Source organism: Aythya fuligula, chromosome Z (assembly GCF_009819795.1).
Source record: "Aythya fuligula isolate bAytFul2 chromosome Z, bAytFul2.pri, whole genome shotgun sequence".
Taxonomy (NCBI): Eukaryota; Metazoa; Chordata; class Aves; order Anseriformes; family Anatidae; genus Aythya; species Aythya fuligula.
In genome coordinates this window covers 46,185,822-46,205,776 of record NC_045593.1, presented here as the reverse complement: position 1 = coordinate 46,205,776, position 19,955 = coordinate 46,185,822, and the positions used below count along the sequence as shown (strand labels likewise).

The 19,955-nt window shown below is 35.4% G+C and overlaps 1 protein-coding gene across 1 annotated transcript in view; it reads right to left on the bottom strand.

The window, feature by feature from the left end:
- Positions 1-443: 443 nt before the first annotated feature.
- The window catches only part of LRRC2 (leucine rich repeat containing 2), a 61,121-nt gene continuing 41,609 nt past the window's right edge, over positions 444-19,955 (bottom strand). Inside the window, exons 5-8 of the mRNA XM_032206361.1 lie at positions 5,780-5,925; positions 3,430-3,585; positions 2,050-2,186; positions 444-493 (exon numbers count right to left, since the gene is read on the bottom strand). Coding sequence (XP_032062252.1) covers positions 444-493; positions 2,050-2,186; positions 3,430-3,585; positions 5,780-5,925 — 489 coding nt within the window. The remainder of the gene's footprint in view (positions 494-2,049; positions 2,187-3,429; positions 3,586-5,779; positions 5,926-19,955) is intronic.

Here is a 19,955-nt window from a genome sequence, read left to right as displayed (position 1 = left end):
AACTCATTCTTATACATCTTATGCCTAGACCTCACTTAAACATACAATAGATCACGTTCAGTTTCTAAATTAACCCTTCTCTCTTGTAAAATCCAATAATTTTTAGCATGTTTCACTGTTTCAGCTACAACATCCTGGAGGCACCTATGCACAGGTACACTTTATTACTATAAGTATTTACTTTCTTCAGTACTATATTTAGCACCTGTTGCAGTGGACACAAAGAATAAATGTGTTGATTTAAAAGGTGAAACAGCATCTTATGATGGCTCTACCGCTCTTTGTTTTATTTGTAGTAACTTGGAGCAACGATAATAACAAATAAAAAAATCCATGATGATATTGAAGTGCTTCTGGAAGTCTATGATTTCAGGGTTTTCTATTCATGTAGATAAAAATAGAAATATTCTGATATCCACTAGTAATTTAGAGATTTTTGATCTTCAGAGCTGAAGACTGAGTAATACTTTTGTAGTGTAGGAAGGAGCAGAATCTGTGAAAAGAGAAAAAAAGAATAAATCTCAAATTCAGGTATATAATCAATCACAAATAAATTGAACCTTTAGCTAGAAACGGCTAAGTTTGTTTTTGTTTCAAAGTTACTCTACAGGTGATCTTTGTGAAGTTTTCACTTCACATTGAAATTCTCTTAATCCATATTATACAGCAGCTATTCCTTTTCCAGTCAGCTTTTCAGAAGCTGCCATCTGCATAATTTATAGCACAAAAGCTCAGAAACAGGAAATCCAAGTATGAGTCTGAGATCAAACAGGCTTACTAAAACACACAAAGTTTAGTCTGTAAAGGCAGGTAACTATATCTTCAATATAGTTACTTATCTTAGACTGCACTAAGAAAACAGCTGTCACCTGCATTTGGCCTTGTTTAGGTCAGCTGTGCTTGGAGTACAGCAGCTTGAAGATATAGTTACATTACATACCTGTGGACTCCAGTCATGACTCCACATTTCACAGGTATGTAAATAAAACTCTACCGCTACACATTAAATGAGTAACTCTAAGTTAAAGTAATTATCTTAGCATCTCTCCATTTCTTCTATTCATTTTAACCACTGTTGCTACCACTACCAGAATCTGACACTTTCATAGCAGGTTTCACTTTAGAAGTAGGTGGCTTGAATTATCAAGTGTTCAGTTTATGGGCATTAAGGAACAAAAATCAAGTATCAGAACATGAAACGTATTCTTCAGACACACCCTGTGGAATTTCTCTAAGTTTTTATTTTTAATTTAAAAAAAAAAAAAAAGGAAAAAAAAATCTTACAGTACCACTATATAAATCACTTACATGAAACACAAGGAATGAAAAAAGATATATAAGATTCATTCTAAAACAAAAAAAAAAAAAGTCTAATTTCTATACATACATTCTCAAAGAGATTTAAACAGCTTTTGTGGGTATTTTGGCTCACAGGAAATAGTCCCTTTATTTCCTAAAATATATTAGTAAACAAGACTTAACAGACTGTTATTTAATTACAGCAAATAGGATAGCAAAATAAAGTAATAAGCAAACTTTCAGGTTCTGAGTAATAAAGACAAAAGAAGTGGTTTTAGTGCATTAATTTTACAGTGGTAAAAGCAATTAGTACTTACTTATTAGTGGTAAACAATTAGTACTTTGATACAAATTCACAGTTAAAGAATGCTCTATCAAAGTAAAGAGCATTTTATTTATACATTGTGTTCCTTCTTGAAGAGGAAAAGCACCTCTTTAGGTGCTTCAAATCACTGATGATAATCACAGGAGGCGTAAGTAAATCTGGAGAATAATAATCACTGCATATGTTAGCATTGAAATAAACTTAATGCATATACAAACACACCATAAAGTTTTGATACATTTGTTCAATCCCAAATGACAGAAATTTTTAACAGAACACATATCAAAATTTTCTCTTTTAGTCTTATTCAAAACCACAAAAGAAAATTATAGTTTAGAGGAGTATTGCTTGTACTTTTAAAAACTAATCTTCCCAAATATTTATATTCCAAGATAGTAACATGTCTACTGGAAGTCAACACATACCCCTTTCTCTTAGGTCTTCAATGTAGGCTTTCATAAACTCTTTTTCAAATTGCTCCCGTTCACGTTCACTTTCTATAATTTCTTCAGCGTCTTCACATACAATAGTTTCAACTGGGCTGTCCTTGAGACTTATAAATCTAAAGAGAGAATGTAGTGCAAAAATATATGCAGCAGGTTTCTGAATATCACTGGGCAACATGAATGTCATTTTGGAAGTTACTACTACAGCCAAAAGAAAAAACATAAGGAACATTTGGTCTTTTTTTTTTTTTTCCTCTATTAGAGCTTTCTTAAGGACAATCTATAACCTGTCTCAGTCATTAAATACTTCAAACAACACCTTCTGCATATTTCACTTTCCATATGAAAATTATTAGATTTATCTTTTTGTTTTCACCTATTTACCTAAATAATTATTTGCAATGACATGTTTTGTTTTGTTTTGTTTTGGTTTGGTTTGGTTTGTTTTGTTTTGTTATTATGGGACTTCTGACAGATGACACTAATTTCAAATCTGTTAATGAACATTATGAACTCCATCCTAACTCACCCAATTGGTGAGCAATTTGAAAATTTTGCTAGTATCACTTAGTTGATATGTTTTAATTTTGTTTTGTTATTTCTCTTTTACAATGGATTATTTGACATACATTAATTTATATTTTCAAATTTCCTAAAGCCACATGTTGTAGGTGAAAAACTAGGTGTCTATATAAACAACTCATATAATGCTCAAAGTAAATGCAAAGTATTAAAAAAAAAAGTCTCCATAAAACACTTTCAAAAGATATTTTTTCAGATTGATGATTGGCTTGTTATTATCTCATAATTTTTTTCTGTTAGTCTCCAATGTTTTCCTAATGAAAGACCTGAACATCACCTGCAGAAATGCAGGAACACAGTAATTACAGACAAAAATACTTTTTAGTCCTGTCCAGGACTAAAGTTTTGCAGCAACAAAATTCTGTTTCATAGCAAAGTGTGTATGAACTACTAAATTTATGTGATACTACTTAAGCTTTTAACTAGCTGTGTTTGTCAGGACACTTTTGATAGTGACACTGCACTTTTCAATTGCCTAACTACTGATTCCATTCTATAAGAAATATTTTTCTCCAGAATTAAGGCTGCTCTTTCCAAGTACACACAGTAGCAGTTTAGACTTACAGATGCACAATGAGAGGCACGGCAGATGAAAATCAGAAACCTGTGGCTCCTCTTTGCAATTCCCAATATCTCTAATGTGTCCTTAAGGGTTCTGATATCAGTTGTAGCAGAATTTGACCACCCGTGGTAGAAACAGATGCTTGCAAAAGTATTCCAAATGCATCTACCTTATTTTCTTAGGAATATATTTAGTTCTCTCTCACTTTTACTTACTTTAAACCTGTGGTTGACTCACAGATGGCTGTGGGTATCTCAACCAGGTCATCACCACTGACAACAAGCAAACTGAGTTTTGGCATATTAACCAGAGCTCGTGGAAGATAAGTCAATTTGTTTTTCTGTAAGAGAAGTGTCTGCAGTTGATCTAACCTATAAAAAATATAAAAGATAAGGATAACATGAAATATTTATTTCAAACAAGAGCATCTATTTAAAATAGTGCAAATTTAATCTTATTTTAAAAAGTAAAAAATAAAAATAACATGCACAAACTTTGGCTTCCCAAAAATTATTCATATCACAAACATTGTCTTCAACTTTAGTGGAAATTTCCAGCCATGCTTCAACATTATAGATATGAATACCATATCTCTCACAAACATGCCCAAGACAAAAGATTACAAAAACTACTGCACTTCCATACAGAAGATGTTGACAGAATATGATATAAAGCCTCACCTTGAGTATCCCAGTTCTAATGAAAAATATGGGTCACCATCTCACACTTTTGCCTATATGCTGGTTTCTACAAATTATATGTCTATGCTAGCCAATATATTTGAATCTATTGTTTTTCACTACGAATTAGTACTGTGGGGAGAAAAAAAAAAAAAAAAGACCAGGTCATGTGTCTCTCTCAAGTTTTCCCACTGAAATCAATTTAATGACAATGTTTTTTGGGGAAGGCTTTCTTTTTATTTTCCCTGGCTTTTCCTAATGCAAAAGTAATTTGTGGCTCACCATATATTCTGTGGAGTAGACAGAAAACTACAATCATAGCAAACCAATGAAACAAGTTTGTGTCATTTGACTAGAAATTTTTTTCTTAAAAAAAATGTTCCAGGTTATTGCTGGTCAGGCCTGTATAGTTTGTCTGAATTCAGGGGTAGATATTAAGTAGGGCTTCAGTATACTGCCAACTCATCTTTTTTAATCACAGACCACATGGTAATGATTGACATTCTTTGATTATGCAGAATATCAGTCTATATGAGCAGGTGTAGGAATCCTGACATTTTCTAGTCTTTAGGATGCACTTGATCCCAAGAGCTCTCAAAATTCAGAAACTAAAGCCAAATAAAAAACTTACTTTGGGGTGTCTAAACATGATGCTTTAGTATTGAGATTGACAATTCTATTCTAAAGAATGAAAAGGAAAAAAATAAAAGAAAAAAATATCTTAGATAAACAAACATATAGGGGTTACAGGTTATAGGGAAAAATTACTGTTAATATGAATAGGTATCCTTCAACAAAATAAATATATCCTCTTAGAAACTCTTCTGTATTAATGAAATATCTACTCATACTTGTGGAGTAGAGGGTGGGGGAGGGGGAGGAGGGGAAGGGGAGCAGCTTTTCACTGTTGGGATATACTGGGATTTTATATTGGGAATATTTGGATTGGGATATTGGGATTTATACTTATATAAAGACTTCAGCCCTGCTGTCAGAGAAATCTCTGATCCTACAATGTCCCAGAGAAGACTTTTTCCAAAGCATAAAGAAACATGAATGATGAATGAGTTTTCTATGAAGTCTCTTCTTCCCCAGGAATCTCTATTCCCAGATCCATAAACATTTTTTTTTCCTTTTTTAATAAACTTTAATTGATATGTTTTCAGTTAACTTATAGATATGTAGGGTTTTTTTAAATGAAGTTATGACGAGATTTCAGAGTATGTAAATGGGCCCAGGGATAAGAATAGTACTTTATCAGGCTAGTAAGTCCCATTAAAGGATTTGGAAGGACTTTTTTTAAAAAAAAAAAAAAAAAAAAACAGTTTGGAGAGGTAGGAGAAGAGCATGCATATATGATTCTGAGTAAGATCTATGTCAGGAGCTGTTGATCACATTTATTTTAATCTTAGCAAGATATTTCTGCTTTGTTGCCAAAGTTCCTCAGGTCCTTTAAGTTAAATATGCTTTAGTTCATTTTTCCATCCATCCAATCTAACCTTCTAGGTCACTCAAGAGATAGTGCTGACAACTCCTTATTGTAATTCTCCTTTGCTGAAGGTCACAAGTATGGCCCATGAACTTCCAAATAACATTGTCTGAATATGATGACAAATTATCAAAACTACAGCAGAAAATGTTATTAGTTAACTGAACAGTAGAGTATCCAACTGTACAATCTGCTATCAATGAGCTAGAAAATGTAGTTTCTGCTCTCCAACCCAGTCCATCAATAACAATAGCAAAGCTTATGTGCAAAACTAATGCATTTCCTAATGTGATTTTTTCATATGATTTTTCATTAATAGTGTCCCTTGGAAGGCTATTACTTTCTAGATTTACTTTATAGTTCATAATCCTGTCCATGAATTAAAACAAAAACTACCTGTCTATGTCTTCTGGGAGATCTCTCAGGTTGTTGCTGCTAATATCCAACCACTGCAAATTAGACATCCGGAGTACACAAATTGGAATAGAAGGGAACTTGTTTGCTGACACATCCACAACTGTGACTTGTTTCAGGTTACTTAGCTAAAAAGAAGTGGTGCTTTATTTTAGTTACATTTTGCAAATACAATAAAATATTTAATTCTTCAAACATTCTTCTTTCTGCCAAAGCACTTAGAAAAATCATAATTGCATGATGTTTTACTTAACTTTTTACCAGTCTTATATCTTAGTCACCAATTGATATGAAAAACTATTTCAGGAATGACTACTTCAAAATGTGTTCATCAGCTATTTTACATCATCATTTTACTGAATGAAATTTCCATTTTGAAAGAAGACATATAGTTTCAGACAACACCAAGACTAGAACAAGACAATGTCTTGGTTCCTATATATATTATATATGAACTAAGTTCCAGTGTGACTAATTACAGTGTCAATAATTAGATGTCAGGTTATCATTCAAAGAAACAGAGATTTTATTACTCCTATCAAAAATACATAGATTGTTTTCTGTTATGCACAGAGAATGTGCATTGCTAGGGACACTTCAAACATGAAACTGCCAATTTAAGATGAGAAATATTAGTCCAATGTTTTTCAAAGATCTTTAAAAATACATCTTCCACCCACCAAACTAACCATACAATATGGTGCACTAGAGCTTTTTATCTGAATACTTCTCAAAGGAATTACATTTATGTAATAAACCATTAATGTAATGATGGTTAACTGCAAATTTAAAATATAACTTTTCTAATTAATAAATGTGTTAAATAATTCTTTTAGTACTAAATCAATTATTCACACTACCAGCATGAATAAAATCATACATCTAGTTAAAGTGAGTCAAAAGAATATAAATGTTAAACAAACACACACACACAAAAAAAAAAAAAAAAAAAGGTATTTTACAATGAAAATAGTCTCAGAGCTTCTAGTCTTCTAGTCATATGTCAGCATCACTGCCTAGCCTTTCTTCTGATGCAGAAGAGAGTAGCAGAATATGTCAGTGGTCTTTGCCCAAAGGGCTATTTTGTAATGAGGGTGTGTGGCTGGGTGTGTGTGTGGCTGAGTGTGTGGGGAGGTTGTGGGGAGGAGACGTGGAGGGGTGTATTGTACTTCCAAAGTGAAGAAAATGCAGCCAACAGCATAAATAATGGGAAAAAAAAAAAAAAAAAAAAATAGAATGTAAGAAAGTACATTCTGAATCCTTGAGAAGGGTTTTTGTTAGTTTGTTTTGAATCCAGTCCTGGTTTGTTATATTTTATGGCCAAACTTCTATTTACTGCAATATTGCCAAAAATTCATCTGTGATATTTAGTTTGACTCTTGTCATTTGAAATGGTCACATTGGTGCTGTGATGGAGCCTGTTTGTTTGTTTTCTCTGTGTTTGTTTGCTTGCTTGTTTGCTTGCTTTTAAACACACATTGCCTCTCTTTGCTGCTAGACCTTAAAATTTGGGAAAATCCAGGGAAATTTACTGAAATTATGAAATGACTTCACTGTTACGTTTGCCTTTCAAAAACATAATAGAGGTTCAGAGTCTCTCTGTCCACCATTACATTAAAACAGCCTTGGTGAGGCATTACCATGGAAATGTCTTGCTCCTGATTCAGAAGAGGTAAGCACACATTTTATACTGACACTTCTTACTTCCAAATTATTTTGTCATTTTGAGAACTGACTACTAGCCATGAACACTCACTCCTCTACTGTAAATTTTTCCAGATACTGAATCTTTTTTTCCAAACACAGGAGAACCTCCATTTGCAGAATATCAGTAACTCTTCTGAATAATACTAAAAAGAAAATGGAGAAAACAATTGGCACCATGTTTACACTGCATTTACTTTGTGTTTTAATATTATTTTCACAATTTAAAATGTGAAGAAAATATTTCAAGTTTCTCTGCACTCAGAACAAGCCACTACTAAACAAGAAAGGTAATAATCTCTAAGCACCAAGTGGTAGATTAATGTCAAATAAGCTGACATCACTGTTCATCCAGGTTCCTAAACACTTTGCTTTCACATTAAGTCATCTATCATGCTGAAACATCTCATTAACATTAACGATAGGTTAAATGATATTTCTTCAACAACAGCACTTTTTTTATGATTTCTTGAAAGTGCTTTAAATAAATAAGTATATGCATTAAATATAAAAAGAAATATACATATAGTAGTATTGCTATATTTTTTATGAACATTTCTGCCATTTTTCATACAGTCTTGAAAATAGATTGTTTTTATACTTCATTGGATCAAAACTTATATTTTTCAGAATTTTGTGCCCTCCCAAAACTATACTAACAAAATATAAGGTGACAGGCTGTATTTATATAAAGTTTGGTTTAGTGTGACACAGAATATATGGAGCCATGATTATGCTGTGTAAGCTGCAAGCCTTTTTCTTTACTTGTACTTGTTCTTTTAGGGTAATATTTAACAAAACCTGTACATTTTCCATGGTATGTTGAAATCTAATGGAGTTTTTATTTAATCTATCTCTGAAATATTTCCAAAAACCACCTATGATATATGAAGCACTGGAAATTATTGCATCTATGTATTATATTTTCTAAAGAAAACCCTGTGTGTTTTATTTCTTTTTGAAAGACTGATTGATTTTTGCACTTCTTATAACATTTCATTTTCAAACAAGCATGGCCCTCTTATCATTTTTATGTTAGTATTTATTTTTGCTTGATGCTGAATTTTGTTATTTTCCTCTATTATCTGACTTTTAATCAATCAGTATATAGGCTTTATGCAAGTTCCATTTTAAAAAATAGCCATACTTGATCATCTAGCTACCTAGACCCACTTATTGTGGTCCTTATTTTTAGTCATTGTTGTCATCGTTGTTTGACAAACTGCCCCATTTTGCTTATCTTAATAATTTTATTCATAAAAATAATACAGATAACATTGTAGAAGTCCACTGCTTCTCTTTCTCTCTGACAGTTAAACTTTCAGATGAAAGAAAAGGACACCATGTCCTGGGCTGAACAAGTTATTTGATTAATGGGTATGTTTTTATTTCTGTTCTGCTTTTTGCCATGAAAGGGATTTGCTGATAAGGTTGTATGCAAGTTTGTCGTGAGTTGCCTACTGCTTAGCATCAACAAATGAAAAGGTGAGAATTCATGTCAAGCCCTACTAAAAAATTGTGCAATTTTCAGTTATGTACAAATGTTGTGTATCAGACACGGCACCCAAGCAAACTCAGTATATGACAAGATATAAAAAGAATTTATACATAAATGTCCATCAATGCACTACCCTGATTTTTCCCAAACATTTCACATTCAGTGAAGTCAATGAAAAATTGTAACAATTTAGGAGGATCAGATTAACATGTAATGTTGTCCCCCCAAAAGCATAGGCTGGCACTCAATATCTTGGTAGTGTGGTGAAAGCACTACAGTACATATAAGCCGAGGCATGAAGTGTATGTTTGACCACTTCAATCTCAAGCACTCAAACCAAATACCCAGGTTTTCTTACACAAAGCAATAGCTATAACCTATTCTATAATTTCATTGGTATTCAATGATCAATGATTGGTATTCATGGTCAACAGGTTGACCATGAGCCAGCAGAGTGCCCTGGTGGCCAAGAAGGCCAGTGGGATCCTGACGTGCATTAAAAGGAGTATGGCCAGCAGGTCAAGGGAGACGATCCTCCCCCTCTACTCTGCCCTGGTCAGGCTTCACCTGGAGTACTGTGTCCAGTTCTGGGCTCCCCAATACAAAAAAGACAGGGATCTCCCAGAAAGAGTCCAGCGGAGGACCACAAAGATGATACGGGGCCTGGAGCATGTCCCCTCTGAGGAAAGGCTGAGAGCCTTCTGTCTGTTCAGCCTTGAGAAAAGAAGACTGAGAGGGGATTTTATCAATATTTATAAATACCTTAAGTGTGGGAGAAAGAGGGATTTAGTAAATCTCTTTTCAGTGGTTTGTGGGGACAAGACAATGGATAATGGCCAAAAAATGGATCACAGGAAGTTCCACACCAAGAGGTGAAATCATAAGGTCATCTCATCTTCAAATTTCCAAACCTTGTAAATTGAGAACATTAAAAAGGAAAACTAGGCTTCAAATTCAATTACAGGTTTCTCAACAACCTATATGGACCCAACAGCTCACTTTGGATGCATACTCTCCCTATGTTTTAACTTAAAAAATGAGAAAAGCAAAAAGAGCAATGTCAGTATCACATGTTCACTAACTGACCTCTCCAAAATGCTTGGAGAGGAAGTGTCTCTTAGATATAACAAAATAGATTATTAAAGATATATTCTGGTCTTTGACCAAGATATGACCAAATGAATTAATTTCATTACCAGAACAGAGACAAAGCTAAAAGCACATTTCCTTTCCAATATACAACAGCAATTGAAGAAACACTATTCAAATGGCAATATTTTAATTATGATTCAAACATACACAATACTGTTCTGTCATGACAATACACTGTAGCCTGTGAAGATACATCGTGGTTTACAAAAAGATATATATATATATACACATGAAATATATATATATATATGCAGATATATATATATACACACACACATATATATATACTAATTTACAATGATTCTGAAATGATTCTGAAATCCAGAGGGAACTACTGTTTGCCAAAGGGGTGCAAAGGGGAAAACAGGCAAAAGAGAAGGAAAGTTTGTTTTATAGGTACTGAGAAAATATATATATGTATTATTAACAAATATGGCAAAAAAAGAGTTAGAAAACACTAGCTGATCACTTTGTTTTGCATTAATAAAACAGTAATTATTCACTTGGAAAACAATATATATGTATTGTATTTGAAAAGATAATAGAACCATGTAATGTCACAACATTGACAGAAGCAAAATAAATAAGAAAAATAATGCAAGAAAAACATTCAAGTGAAACTGAGAAAGTGATCCTATGCTCCTAACCCATTACAGTAGCAACATTTTGATGACTGATATTGATGAAATCATTTCACCTTATGAATATAGGTGCTGGGCAGTGACAAGAGCTTTCTGTGTGAGAGTGAATATATGCAGCCTGATAAACTTGGCAGCAAGAGTTTTACAGAATGTCAGCAAAAAATTAGCTTGTCTACAAATGTAGATGGTAAATTGAAGAATGGAAACCATGTTCTCCTCAGCAGCAGAGGTCAGAAGATTTCTGATCTGTCAGCTGTCTCCAATGATAGCAGGAATAAAACTCTCCTTTTTTATTATTTTATATTTTACACAGTAACTGGCAGGAGAACCCTGCAAGCTGGAATTGGATTTAGATGTTCTTGAAGCAGGAGTTAAATAATGAAAACGCCCAAATTCAGGAAAGTCACAACACAGATAAATCTGTTCTGCACACTATGACATATATTTTGGAATTAGGCCTTATCTAGTTGAACAAACTGTTTCAAAATGTCTATCATCAAAATTATTTTCTTTTAATGCTACAGACAGTACATGTGTGTGACCCTGATAGTACATAAACCTACAGCTGAGAACACTGCCAACAACTGTGTATGACGTTTTGGTTTGCCAGGAATATAGCAAAATTTCTCTCCCTCCTCTCTATTCCTCTCTCACAGAGTTGTTAGATACATGCTTAAATATATATATTAATCTAACAGTAACAGTTTTGAGTTCATCTCTTCACAGATCTTTCCTTTCTATATAGTACCAAGATTTCTTGGTGGGCTTATGTCTTGCCCTGGTAAAAACACATAAGAAAAATGGAAAGATTGCTATTAGTAGAAAAAGCACTGAGTAGAGGGTCTTTTCCTGACCTGGACAATCAAGGCTGTCCAGATTTTGTCCGAGTACCCATCTAGAAGGTATTAGATTGTTCCTGTTGTTACTGTGTCTGACAATAAATATTTGACTGAATACTTACTCTCATTCTTATTTATAAAAGCTTATAATGAAGCTGGGCTTCACAACTCCGTTTACAGGGAGAATTCCCCCGACCCGGAATTTGCAGAGACCTGTCACAGGCACTGAGCACACTGCAGCAATCCAGTAACACCACTCATCAACATATACTTTGGTACTACCCCACAGCAGAGGACATAGCAAACCTACAAACCTCATCTGTGTTTTACTAGAAATTCTTTTTATGATGCAGAGAGAGAGAAAGAGAGAGACAGAGAGGCAGAGGGAGAGAAGATAATCTATTCTATATAAAGGTTGTATAATAATGAAGCACTAAGTGAAATTGTATTATATATATATATATAAACATAGGTGTGCTTACAAAATATCTGGCCATGTCCAGTCTAACCAAGAGTCACCTATAATTCAGCCAGGCTTCTATGCCTAAATTAAGCCAGTCAGACTACCTCAGGAAGAGGTAGGCAAAAATAAAATGGGAGGCTTGCTGTATAATGCTCTCTGGATTGCTAAATTTTGTTCCATGTCTGATAAAGATAAAGGGAAATGGTATCTAATAAAATCAGTCATCTGGCTTGTCCCAGTCTAATTACTCAGAAATTAAGTTGTGTAGAATCAAGTTTCCTACTACTGTAAAAGTATTAGTTCAGATACATTTTGTAATCCTCTTTTCATGCCCTATATCAAAATAAGCAGCTTCCAAACAAGTGTTTCACTACCCAGTCCCCTTCAGATTGCATCCAAATAACTTACCTTTCTCAGCTACACGTTGCTGCTGAGACATGTAATCCCATACTAATTTGTAATAACAAACAACAAGGAAAAATCTGCATATTTGTGTATACCTTGCAAAATGATAGATAATATCTTCTGTGAACATGACATCCCAGAAATATCTATATAATGCTTTGAGCATATAAAACATGAAGAAAACAAACTTTGACTACTGAACAAATATTTAGAAGGAGTAACAGTTATTATTAAGAGGATGCATCTAAAACCATCAAGATTTTCATAACTGCAAATAAAATCTGATACAGAGGGGATGTCCAAGCTAATACAAGGACAGTGAACTACACAGATTTCTCACCCTGACTGAAATGTGGGAATATATGGAAAGGTGAAAAACATAACTGCATATAACTCAGCAAAAATCTTTTGTTCAACATGAACTAGAGATCAAAAATAAATAAATACATGCATACATAAGCAAATAGTTGGGTCTATACACGAATGTGAGATACAATGGTTAACTCCAAAATTGAAGAGGTCCAGACTGGAGACAGTGTGGGCTACAGTGACCATGCCCTGGTTTAGTTTGTGATCTTGAGGAATACGGGCCCGAACTTCAAAAGAGCAAACTTCAAGCTATTTTAAAGACCTAGTGGATGAGATCCGCTGGAACACTGTCCTTAGGCACAAAGGAGCTGAACAGAGCTGGCAACTCTTTAAGGATGTTCTCCTTAGAAAACAAGAACTCTCCATCCCTCTGCATAACAAATGTTTGTTTTTATAAAAACAAACAAAGAAACAAAAAACCCTGCTTCAGTATCCTACCACTCTGAACCATCCTTCACATTAGATCCTCAAATCTAGTCAGCCTTTTTATTGCATCTAACCAGCATTCACAGCATTTTGTATTAACTAGTAATCTGAAGACCTGGAACAAAATTTTTATTCTCAGATTTTCATGCTGAGAATGAAAAACTTTTTGACTATATTAAAAGCAATTTGGGGGCAATCTGACTTCTTCTTAACCATCTCTCTACCCTGCAAGGAGTATATTCAGAAAAATAAAAAGCTGCAAAAAAAAAAGGCAAAAATGGAGTACAACAGATCATGAAATGGTGATGTACATACGTGAACCTGACAGCTTCATATTCTAATTCATTTCAGCCTGTCTACAAATGTTATCCCATGGGACAAACATAACTTTTCACTGACCAACTCAGTATTTTAAGATGAGACAAAATAGCAGCCTCAAAACAGCCTGGCAGCCAGCATATAGCACCTGACAAGATTGAAGCTAGAAGTGATAGCCCTCAGTAGCAGCCCAGTCCTGCAGACCCTCCCCAGTCATACAACCACATAACCATATATTACATGACCAGACACACTCAAGGGAAGATCTGTACATGCCTACCATACAAAATCTACATACAGGCAAACATCAGCCACACTATAAATGTAAGCTGATTCATGGAGTCTCAAGTTATAGGTCCACGCAACTGGCAGATCTGTTTTTTGACAATATCATCTCTGATTAGTTCAGAAGGGTTATTGGCCAGTGTGACCAGAATAAGAGAGATGATGGAGAAAAAAAAAAAAAAAAAAAAAAAAAACTGTATCCCTGTGTCTATTAAAAAGAGTAAGAAAAAGAATGAGCAAGACTAATTTTGCAAGATGAAAGACTGGGTGGGGGGAGAAGGATCTTATTTCTTCAAAAGTGTGTTTACACTATAAAACATGAAGTTACTTTAACCTTACCATGACCTTTTTAACTTGTGCTCGTTCATAAAACTACCGGACTCCTCCTAAACTCCAGCAGTAGTAATCAAATCTATGACAAGCTACAACCATGAATTAAATGCATAGTCTAAATGCCAGGGAAAGAGACCTCTTTTTAATATTTTTTCTTAGCTTTTCAGCCATTAATTTCATAACCTGAAATTCATGGCACTTTGCATTGCTGTTCAAAAGCATGACAAAAGCTTGGGTTTGAAAGTAATCATCTCTTCAATAAGAAAACCAGGAACCACTAAACAACACCCTCAGCTGAATTGCCCTGTGCCTCCAACAGCACTTTTACTTTATGCTAGGTGTAATTCTACATTCTTTTGTCCAGCACTAGGAGAACAGAGATCCTATCTGAATGAGCCTAAGACAAGAAAAAATAAGGCAATATCTGCTTTCAACTGATAGTGCTGGTTCTTGTCTTTATACCTTCCCTACTAATCAATGACAACGAATAAAAAAAAAAAAAAGTCAGCCTTATCAAGTGTTGTTTACAGCTGTGAAGAGTTGATCAATCATGTAACTACCTATAATTAGTTAACAGCTGATAGGAATGCATTCAGTAATAAATTAAATACATTAAGTTCAGTTAGACTCTTCAACTTTATTCTTCTTACAGAATAAATAATTATTCTCAGTAGTTGTACTTTATAGAATAACACATAATTCTTTCATTTTGCCTACAACCCTCTTCTGTTTCTCATCAATCCATGTGTGTAGACAGCAGAGACGACAACCGCACGTTTTCTTTAAGTTATGTAAATGAGTGAGTGGTATGCATTTATACCATCTCCTGTGCTGTTTCTTTTTAGTAGTTATGTAAAATCTGCTTCATATTAAATGTGTTGATGAATGGAAAGCAAGCACGGTGGGATTTTGAAAGCATTGAATGCTATTGGATTCAATGAGATTTTAAACTGTTTAGAGTTGGAACAATACTGTTGGAACTGTTTTGCAGAGTTGGAACAATACCAAATATGCTTTCCTACCACACAATTATTTTGCTATTTGACTCACACTTTTTGAAACATTATAGCCATATTTTAGTGCTCTCTTATGCCTTGTTGCTCATTCTTAAGTCTTCTCTTATGTTGTAAAACTAATTCTATGTCATGTCCTATTTTTTTTTTAAAGGTGATATTACTTTTATTGAACTCATGAGAGTTAAAGGAAAGGTCACTGGCACCACAGCATGGAGATAGACATGGATCAGTTCTCTAATGAAGTGGTCTGTTATTATTAGCTGCTGACTTGCTCCAACAGTGCAGTGCTTTTGAAGTGTTATATTAATTAGAAGACTTTGGAAGCACAGTGTCAAGAACAGGATCAACTGACACACTTTCTTGTGCCTAACTGCATAATCCTGTTTCCTAACATAGAGCCATGCCCTTCTTTAGCCCCTTGTCTATTAAAATGTTTGTGAGAGTTCCAGCAGCTGTAAGCTCTCCATGAATCTCCTCTGACACCTAACACCTTTGCACCTGCTCTTTCGGGTTTCACACCCCTCCTGCTAATGTTTGATGTTACATCTTATACCAATTCCATAAAGCAACTGTTGCTTTAGATGGACTGACAGGACTTTGGTCAGCCATGACAGAAAGCCACTTGTCATGAGCATTAAGCAAATTTGAAAAGAATATCATCACTGGGTAAAGAAAAGTAAGACAAAATTCTTTCTAACAGAAATGTAAACAAGTTGAGCAATTGGTAAAACTTTTCTGAGACTGTGAAACATACATATAGAAATGCCAGTCTGAACAAAATCAACAGAACTTTTGCCAATGATTCAAAAGCAGAAGAATTTCACCAGAGTTTGGCTCACTGCTATTGGTTTTGTTGTCCATAAGTTAGTGCCTGGCCCACTGGGCATGAACCTATGGACAATAGCTTCACAATAGCAAGCTGAGCTTCTTAATACAAACAACACTCTTCTCTAGTTTATGGTCCTGAAAAACCCACATGGATAAAACTCAATTTTTACCATATCCAACACATGACTTCTTGGTAAATTTCTAGAAATACCTCTAGAAAAACCTTTACTTTAACCCCTTTATAGGGTCACACACGCTAGCACTGTTGAAAGATTCAAGACAGAATAATGAAGAATGTATTTTGCAGGTAAATAAAGCAGTGAAACCGCACCAGCTACAGCTCCTGTAACTGAATATTTTGAAAGCTCCTGGAGTCTGTACTCATTTATATCAGGACTGAAATCTACTGTGTATCAGAAACATACATACATACAAACGCTTTTTTGATCTGTTGAAAACACAGTGTGCTAAAACAGCACACTGAAAGCATAACCTTGCCATTTCTCTGAACTTCGAAGTTTATACAGGATTGACATGGAAACACAGGCATACATACCTACATTTCCTTTTTCTTTGACAAAGTATTCCTATGACATTCTGTCTTATTCCTTCATTTTGTACCACCTAGACCTCACAGGGAATATGCTTTTCTGTAGAAAGCATTTCAGGTTGCTTGCTAGGTCTTCTGAGGAGTGGTAATGAACACTGCTCAAAGCAGAATAATTTTGCAAATGCCCTTTTTAATTGATTTTGAATAAGGCAACACCTATCTGAAACATTTCTGACGTGCTGCTGGTGGTATGGAATGACTTGCCTATCCTGTCTGACTGACAGAATGTGCCAGATGGTGAAACTGGAGGAAATGTACATTTCATCATTTTCTCTCTCTTATTAAAATTCCCCCATGTCGTACTCTTGACATTATTAACAAAAAATTACAGTATGGAAGAATTGGCCCTTCAACACAACAAAGTTGTCTCTGGAGTATCAGAACAAAGCATTTATTGTGTCATGTACAGGAAATATTAATGGTGTGATTCAGTAAATAACTGTAGACAACAATAATTTCTTAGGAAAGCACTCCTCAAAATGAGGCCAGAACAGGTGTTTGTTTGTTTGTTTTAAAAACCTATAGCAATTCCCACTAATTTAATTACCATAGCCAAATAAAGTTTTCATAGTTGCCTGAGACATTTCAAAAAACGTATTGGGATTGTCTGAGTACCACAAGGCTAGAAAATAGTGTTGTTTTTTTTTTCACTCTGACTTATTTTTAACTTTGGTAAGTGACATTTTGCCACTGCATTTCTTTTTCCTTTCTGCTTTGCTTGTCATGGCTATTTGCGATATTAAATCTGCACATTAGGGATCTCTAAGTATGTGTTTTTACAAGATGGTATCACAGAGCTTTATTTGTAGTAATCACGTTGCTAGTATTATAATATACTGCTAAGCTGCAGATCAGCTTTCCAAAACTGTTCACCTTCTAGCAGTTTTCATATGAAATATCTCAATAAACATACTGAAAGTGGAGAGTGTTCAGTATTATTCTATTAAGGAACATCACTGAGCTGTTTGTGCCATTTTGGGAGGCTGAAAAAAATTGAACTGTGTTTGTTTGAATTGTGACATAGAAATAGAAGTTTTCATTATTTGTTTAAATGTCTGCTTTCTCTCTGAATTCTGCAAAGTTCTGAACATCAAATATATGTTGGTTTTGCAAATACTACAGCCTAATTGTATAGGGGAAGTTTTGTTTTATCAAGAAGTGCAATGCTTTTTGATTATGTAGTCCTTGTATTGTGAAGGAAGAATACAACATTTATTTACTAAATGGTTCTAATCTTTACAGTTTTCATAACCTTGATTTAGGTCTTTCAGAGCTACTGCAAACAAGAACAAAAAAAAAAGAATCAATAAAAATAATAGATTTTTTTAAATAAATATTAAAAAATGTTGTTTGTTGTTTTTTTTTCTTTTTTGATGTTGTTGTTGTTTGTTTGTTTTTTGAGAGAAAGAGAGAGACTTACAATATGCTGTTTTAGATGATAGTGTACAATTGATTTCTTTAGTGGCAAGCAATTTTTATAGAATCATAGAATGGTTTGGAAGGGACCTTAAAGATCACCCAGTTCCAACCCCCCTGCCATAGGCAGAGATGCCAACCACTAGATCAGGGCCTCATCCAACCTGGCTTCAAACATCTTCAGGGATGGGGCATCCACAACTTGTCTGGGCAACCTGTTCTTCTGCCTCAGTATTCTTACAGTGAAGAATGTCCTCCTACATTCTGAACCTGAATCTCCCCTCTTTTAGGTTAAGACCATTCCTCCTTGTCCTATCACTATCTACCTGAGTAAAGAGTCCTTCACCATCTTTTTTATAAGACCCCTTTAAGTATTGAAAGGTCACAATGAGATCCCTCTGGAGCCTTCTCTTCTGCAGGCTGAACATCCCCAGCTCTCTCAGTCTTTCTATGTAGGGAAAGCACTCCAGCCCTTGGAACAAATTTAGAGCCTTCCTCTGGACCTATTCTAACATATCACCATCCTTCTTGTTCTGGGGCCCAAGATCTGAATGAAGCATGCCAAGCGGGTCCTCACAAAGAAAGAGTTGACAGGGACAATCACCTCCCTTGACCTGCTGACCACTCCTCTTTCGATGCAGCCCAGGATGCAGTTGGTCGTCTGGGCTGCAAGTACACACTGCTGGCTCATGTCGAGCCTTTTGTCCACCAGAACCCCCAAGTCCTTCTCTGCAGGGCTGCTCTCAATGAGTTTTTCTCCCAGTCTATGCTCATGTCTGGGATTGTCCTGAGCCAGGGACAGCACCTTGTACTTGAACTTTTTCAATCTCATTAGGTTCATGTGGATGCGCTTCTCCAGCTTGTCCAGATCCCTTTGAATGGCATCTCTTCCTTCTTTGATATCAACCAAACAACTCATCTTGCTGTTGTCTGCAAACTTGTTGAGGGTGCACTCAATCCTACTGTCTTTGTCACTGATATTAAAATAAAGATAAATATTAAGATATTAAGATATTAAACAGTACCAATCCCAGGACAATCCCTCTGAGGGACACCGCTCATCACCAAACTCCACCTGGACATAAAGCCATTGACTGCCACTCTCTGGGTGAAACCCTCGAGCCAATTCCTCATCCACTGAACGGTCCACCATCAAATCTGTCTCTCTTCAAACTGGAGACCAGGATGTCATGTGGGACCATGTCATAGGCCTTACAGAAGTCCAGAAAGATGACATCAGTCAGTCTTCCCTTGTTAACTGATGCAGTCACTCTGTCCTAGAAGGCCACTAGATAGGTCAGGCATGATTTTCCCTTGGTGAAGATCTGCTGGTTTGCATGTGTATTGACATTTCTTCCAGGAGTATCTGTTCCATGGTCTTCCCAGGCATGGAGGTGAGCCTCACTGGTCTTTAGTTCCCTGGGTCCTCCTTTCTACCCTTTTTAAAATGGGACTGTTGTTCCCATTATTCCAGTCAGCAGGGATTTCACCTGACTGACAGGACTTTTCAAATATGATGGAGAGAGGCTTGGCAACTACATCAGCCAATTTCTTCAGGACCCTGGGATGCATGTGTAGTGGGTTTACATGGCAAGGTTTTGGTAGCAGGGAGCCATAGGGGTGGTTTCTGTGAGAAAGATCTAGAAGCTGCCCCATGTTTGGGAAGGGCCCCATTGTTTTCCAGATCTGAGCCAATAAGCGGTGTTGTTTGCGCCTCTGTGAGAGCATATTTAAGACAGGGAAAAAAATGCTGGGCCAGACAGCAGCCAGGAGTGAGAGAACAGCCTTGCAGGTGCCAAGGTCAGTGTAGAGGGAGAGGGAGAGGTGCTCCAGGCGCCGGAGCAGAAGTCCTCTG